The 6,681-nt window shown below is 38.8% G+C and overlaps 1 protein-coding gene across 1 annotated transcript; it reads right to left on the minus strand.

Moving 5' to 3' along the window:
• Positions 1 to 682: 682 nt before the first annotated feature.
• Positions 683 to 3,359, minus strand: LOC104601341 (B3 domain-containing protein At5g06250-like). The gene is made up of 3 exons (XM_010264624.3): positions 2,349 to 3,359; positions 2,049 to 2,230; positions 683 to 818 (listed from the first exon to the last, which is right to left on the minus strand). Exons 1-3 carry the CDS (start codon positions 3,208 to 3,210, stop codon positions 786 to 788), a joined length of 1,077 nt encoding a protein of 358 aa, XP_010262926.1. The 5' UTR covers positions 3,211 to 3,359; the 3' UTR covers positions 683 to 785.
• Positions 3,360 to 6,681: the final 3,322 nt, after the last annotated feature.

Below are 6,681 nucleotides of genomic sequence, written 5' to 3' on the forward strand. Positions count from 1 at the left end.
TTATCTTATCATTTATCTTTTGGTGAAGCATGGAAGAGAGAAAGTATGAAGTAGATAAGAATCACTCTGATGGGTATGTGAATTGAAATTACTAATTGTTTCATGCATGTGGGTGATGGCCATGATGCGAAATCCTCATCAACATAATCATCATCAGCAGCAACGTCATCATAATCATGGTTTTGGCATACCCAAGTCAATTCTCTTGAGGAATAGAAGAAAAAGAAAAACAAATCAAGCATCTATCAACTTGACGTACATTATCATTACCATTGAAAAGTAAAACAATATTCTCTGTTTCTCTCTCTCTCTTTTCTCTCTCCAGCCCCACAGAGCACCCAAGAACCTTGTGGCTACATGGAAGAACATAGGTTCAGTACTTACATTGGCTGTAATCTCCAGTCCTTTCGTTCACCCATCACCCACCATCCCCTGCTCATATTATCATGGGATGTGTGAAAAATCTCCACAGAGAATCTTAACAGTAACAGCAGATTCCTGATACAAATTACTAGAAGGGGTGGAATTGCTGATGTCAGCCCTAACTTTTCTGGGGTCCCACCTTCTCCGACCTTCCCCTCCTATCATTCTTCAAACTCTTTGATCCGACACTTCGTACTCCTGCCCTTTGGAAATTCTATCAGTTTTGTGAGAAGTTGCCTGAAAATCAGGGATTTTCTTCTTTTTCTTTTTTTTTTTTCTTTTTCAAAATTTTTCTTTTTTTTTTTCAGTTTTCTACAAGTGCTCTTCTAAGTCAATCCACTACGTCACATCCTCAGATCTCCTCAGCGATTTCTCGTATGCGAAAAGCTGAATTCCTGTTGGCAAAATATCGGCAAATTATCAGAGCAGGTATTCCATTTAAGGAATAACCCAGATTTGTAACTGTTGTTGTACAGATAAAAAAAATGTCAGTACCATCAATCAACTTTAATATGCTTAATTGTCTCTTCATCTAAAACATACATTCAGTGGGCCACCACCCCTCCAAATTTCTCCACAATCTGACAATATCACAGAAGTGGTTCATGGCTCAGGGAGTCGGGGATGCTATCTTAGGCCATGGCCCACTAATCAAACAGCCCAGCTAAGCCCACGGCCATAATTTTCTCCTCAACGTGTGGGCTCCATTTTCACGGATGTTGATCGCACATACACAGCATACAATATTCTGAAACCACTAAACGGGCCTATGGCCCACCTCAGAATCTACGGTTAAAAATAAGGCTGTGTTTGGTAAGAGTGCAAAAGGTGAATGCACTTGTGTGAATGCAAATTTGTATAGAAGAATACAAAGCTGGTTCGGTTTTGTGTTCATTAATTTACAGTATCTTGTCTGGTTGCGAGAGTGCAAACACGAATCTCAAGGCTAAATTTTGTTTAGGCTCAGTTTGGAAATACAAACATATAGAGTACAAAACTTTGTATTTTGTATGTATTTGCACCGTATATACTTGTATTTGTACTCCTTCCATGTTGAGAATATAAATACAAATATATATCGTACAAAACAAGGTTTAAAGTATAAAAATTTGTATTTTGTATATATTTATACAAATACATACAAAATAATACAAAATACAAGATTTGTGCTGTACATATTTGTATCTGTATTCTTTCCAAACTAAGCTTTTAAGTGCAAATTTATTTATATGGATATAAAACTATGATAGTGCAAATTCTGATTCTTTATTTCAAATATTATCTTATTTTGTTTGATTGAAGTAAAATAAAATAAGACCTGAGGCGGAATAAAATAAAATCCAAAACAAAATTAAACGAGAATTATCATTCTTTTTATTTGTACTCTCATGCATTTATGCTAGTGATATTAAAATTACACTGCAACCGAACACAACCTTGAAAATAAACTTTACTTTCATTTTAAAGGCAAACACAGTTGAAAAAAATGTTTTCTTAATAAATGCCTATAAAATTGAACCGGAGTGCAAATTTCCTTCAATTTTACATTTGCACTCTTACTAAACACAGCTTAATGAGCTTGTCCCAAATGGGTTGGCTACTAGCTACTTGGCTAGTGGTCTTACCTGATAGCCATTTGAACCGTGAGGTTGAGTATATAGATGCGGTGGCAGAGCCTGGTTCAGTAAAGGCGAACCGTCGTGCGTGGGTGGACCGGGATGGTCGAGTTGGCAGTCCAGGTTCACTCCGAACAGCCTCAGTCGCTTGGAGTTCCCCGTCGTAGTTGGGTTCTGAATGACAGGAGCTCCTGCAACACGTGCATACACAGTAACCGCTCAATTTCTCGTGAATATGACGTCATTTATTTCTCATCTCGATTTTATTTTTCCAAAATTCTAAAATTCGAGAGAGAGAGTACTTGGTACCTGTAGGTATGCTTGCATGATGAAGAGAGTCAGGTTGGTATAGTAGAGGAGGAGGGCCATGAGGGTGCGGAGGATAAGGATGCGCAGAGTAGAAGACTCGGGTCCACGCGCTCATTGGAGGACCAGGAATCTCCTGCACTGCACCGCTATCTTGCACCGGGACGGGACGGCGCCTCCACCGGATATAGAACCGGTCGCCGTTGAGCTTACGGCGTTCAAACGAAACAACGTCGCCGGCGTCGAGTCGTTTCTCCTTGACGAAACGACTCCACCCTTTAGTCAGGACGTAGCTTTGACTACTGTTCCAATACGAATAGCGAAACCTCCAGGACTTGCCCGATTCATCCTCGAAACTCAGTAACAAGCCTTTCTCACCCGAGTCACCGCCACCGAGGGGGAAGTATTTCTCGGCGTGCTGCTTGGGTATGACGAGACGGTTCAGCTTTCCAACGTCGCTGGGCGTTAATGGCTTCTCGAACATGTGCTCCCGCTCCTCTTGGTGGTGGTGGTGTTGGTTTGCGTGGTCGGTGTCATCGTTGTCGACGGTTTCTCTGTCTTCAGTTGTCTGTTGATCTTCGAGGTCCTCCTCGTTATTGTCGTGTTGGGTTGGGTTGAAATTGAGAGCAGAGTCGCGTCCACCGAACATGGACACGGCACGGAGGTAGGACCGGGCGGCGGCCTCTTCGGAGTCGAAGGTCCCCAGCCAGAGGCGGTGATGGTTCTCTTGGATTTGAGCTCCCCAACGGCCGTTGGGTTGAGGCACTACACCTTTGTATCTCGAAGTTGGGATCCTTGTTGCAGGGTCCTGTGTTGTCCACCAAAACCCTTCTTGGAGTTCTGAAGGAAAATGGTTTGTCGCCATTGAGAGAGAGAGAGGTGGGACGAGACCAGAGACTAGAGAGAGGTGAAGGAATGAAGGTAGAGAGATGTGGGATGAGACTGGAGATTGGTGATGAGGATGGTAATTGGTTTTGTTGGAGAGATCGTGAGAATTATTAGTCGTTTATAATGTAGAAAAAAATGACGAGAGAGAAAGAGAGAGAGAGAAAGAGATTATTGTAGTACGAGATCAGTACTTTAAGGTTTTGCGTGATGGAAATATCAATCATTTTTTTGATGTAATTTTTATAAATATTTCATAAATATTGAACTGTAAAAAATAATAAAAAAATCAAGGTTATATGGGGCAGATGGAGAGAATTTGAGGACTGATTGACACATTGAAAGACAGACATAATGTAGTTCTAGGAAAAAGATGAAAAATCAAAGAATGCATGGTAAACAAAAGGCTCTATGTCTCCATTCCATGGACTATAACTGACCCATTCCACCTCATTGGCCAAGATATAAGTACCTGGGCCCCGTGATATGATAACCATTGGATTGGAATCCATGGGTTGATGAAGTTCTTGCATCTGATTACTTCTAAACAGTAAAAAGTGCATAGCATTTTGTGTGGGTGAATTGTGGACTTGGGGTGAGGTCCCAGGTCTCAAATTAGCAGTGCAAATGAAGCTTGTGAGTGTGGGCCTTTGGGGTCTGTGTCCTAAAGAATTAAGTGATGGGAACTAGTATATATAATTGAATGTCTGATTATATATCCTCCTATGGTGGACTAAAACTTAAGTAATCAAATCTAAATAGTTGATTCAATTCAAGGAGCTAAGGAGGAACCTTTGTTAATTAATTTCTTTGATTCTATAGAGAAAAGGTAAGGACTTAAGTGGGTGAGGCTATTTTGTCACGTGTATGACAGAATTATTGGTTTTGGCCCTTTTGGGGAAGGGGTAGGGCAATCCTTAGTTGTTAAAAGAGGCAAGGGAAGGGATTGGGCCTGCAAAATTCCAGATGGATCCCTTTCATTTCCAATAAGCATGAGCTCAGAGATGAGATAAGATTTATCCAATGGCGGATTGACTATCTGTTGCAGTCGTGTATCAATCCCCTCCCCACAAGGCCACAATCCATCCTTTTCTGATTAAACAATTATCAATTAATACATACACACTGAGCCTGTCTCACTTGGGTATCTTTTTGTTTCTCCTAATATTCTATTATTTTTTTTTCTTTTATTCATCCTTTCAGACAAAGACAACTAAATTTCCAGGTAGATTCAGACACCCTTTTCTTCCCCACAAAAGGTCAAGCAGTTTGTTTTTCTCAAGTATGTATTGGGAACTTATGAGAGTTGTTGGGTTCCAGTGTATGCCTTGTTTCTTTTTTGGATATCAATGTGGACATTGATCTCAAGATGATCTCTAACATGTCTTGGGATTGGATGGTCAAGATAGATATCCTTAATGTGGGTCCTCACCAAGGAGCTCTAGGGAGGACCATCTACCAGTCCAACCCTGTGCATGTAAGATATCACAAGGCCCTTCTCGAGTAGATGCAAGATGAGAAATATATCTTATGCCAAATGATAAGTTTTCTATTAGTTTCTCAAGATGTGTTGTTGGTTAAGGACCGGGTTCCTTGGTTGTAAAATAACCAGGTTTCCACTGTAGATGAGGAATCTGCCATGTAATTCGTGGTCATGTCTTCTTTTGTTTGAGAAATATTCATTAATTAGTTTGTTTGGGGGGACAAGATGATCTCATGAAATTATTTGAGGAAAGTGATGAACATGGAATAATAATAAAATAGTATTAAATATTACTACATCTGGACTGCTTCTCTCCACTTCCCAAGCAAAACCACCTGGTTTGTTAGACCAGTCCGTGAAACAAGACTTCTCCACTAGGACCCATGTATCTGATTTTCTTATTCCACAGTTAAATCACAAACTACTTAATTAATTCCACAATTTTCTTCAAAAACAAAACCCTATATAAATTGGGTTTAATTCTTTAATTTATTCAAGTTTGACAATTTTACTAATAAACCCACATTTAAATATCCTCTCAAGATCATTGCCTTTAAATGATAGTGACCAAATCAATTAACTTCATTAATTTTTGTAATTTTATAAGTCAAGCTGTTCTTTTATTTCCTCTGACTTCTCTGTTGATCTCATTAGAATGTTATGGCTTGTGGGGTTATTTGTTGATTAGGGATTCTACTATTATCCTAATTATTTGGAGTCTGCTACATGAATACATGAATTCTGCTCTGCCACTCCACTCTATCAAGGATCATGACTTCTCATAACTGTGGGTGCTGATTAATTTAATTATTATGACTTTTATATAAGTTCAATGTAACAATACAACTATCAAAACTTTCAAAAATATTATTTTTTATTCCCTTTCTTCCAAATATGTACTGGTGTGCCATGAACAATGTACTACCACTAAATAGGGCCGGTGCCCATTTTGTAAAGTAGTGTTTTAATTTAAGGAAAAATAGTAACATATAAAATTCATTTAAAAGGTCGACAATAATTGACTACCAGAGCATGCTAGGGTTCTTCACTCGTCATTCTATGATGTAATTAATTAATAGCAATTTCTGATATGTCTTGACATTCTTAAACATTGAGGCATCACCTACATAAAAGACCAATTTTTTACATCTGAATGGATTCAACATAATTAGCAAACAAAACCCGCATTCTATTTGCATTAATCCTTTCTAAGAATCTTTTTGGGTTATTAAACTCGAAAAATCATTTAGTTTCAGCCTTTTTTTTCATCATTTATTTAGCTAGGATGTCAGAAAATCATGATTTAATTTCCACAAGTAAATTCAAAAATAATCATTGAAAAAACTTTTTTTTTGTTTTTCAATAACAGATAGGGGCAAACTAAATGCATTAATTATTAGAAGTTGGGATCTTGTCCATGAAAATTCTCATGAAATGGATGGCTTGAATTATCCCCCCGCCACCCAAAAAAAAAAAAGAGAAAAAAGGGAAAAAAAAAAGCAAAATAGATGCTTGTCCTGAATGGAACTCCATCTAGTGAAGACACTATTCGGCATTTACATAATTTGCATAAATAAATGCTTGAATCTTCCCAATGGGATTGGTTGGTTTTCCAATTTCAACCAAAATTCCAAAAAACTTTCACTGCTTTTCCACACTTGGTAAGGGGGACCTCATATGAAAACTACAGACTGATATGGACATACAGTGAGCTAGGGTTTCATATTCATCAGCCAGATAGCTTAGACCCATGCCATGGATTAGGTGGGCCTGAGTCTACTACACTTGTATTTTGACTTTACTTAACCACTACTACTTCTAGTCCTACACGGTTCTTGCCAGGAGATTTGCATTCAATAATCAATTATAGATGGATAGATGAGGGAGAGAGAGAGGGCGGGGGGGGGGGCAGTTAATCGGGTTACTGACCCTCTTGACCGGGTTAGGTAGAGTTTAAGATTGGGATAG

The sequence above is a fragment of the Nelumbo nucifera genome, chromosome 2, assembly GCF_055504915.1.
Source record: "Nelumbo nucifera cultivar China Antique chromosome 2, China Antique-T2T, whole genome shotgun sequence".
NCBI classification, from domain to species: domain Eukaryota; kingdom Viridiplantae; phylum Streptophyta; class Magnoliopsida; order Proteales; family Nelumbonaceae; genus Nelumbo; species Nelumbo nucifera.

Excerpts from the sequence above, each read along its gene's own strand:
- LOC104601341 (XM_010264624.3), bottom strand. The coding sequence starts at position 3,210 with ATGGCGACAAACCATTTTCCTTCAGAACTCCAAGAAGGGTTTTGGTGG. Across the intron at positions 2,231-2,348 it reads TCATGCAAGCATACCTACAG|GAGCTCCTGTCATTCAGAAC; the intron begins GTACCAAGTACT and ends CACGTGTTGCAG. Across the intron at positions 819-2,048 it reads ACGGTTCAAATGGCTATCAG|GAATTCAGCTTTTCGCATAC; the intron begins GTAAGACCACTA and ends TTTTGCCAACAG.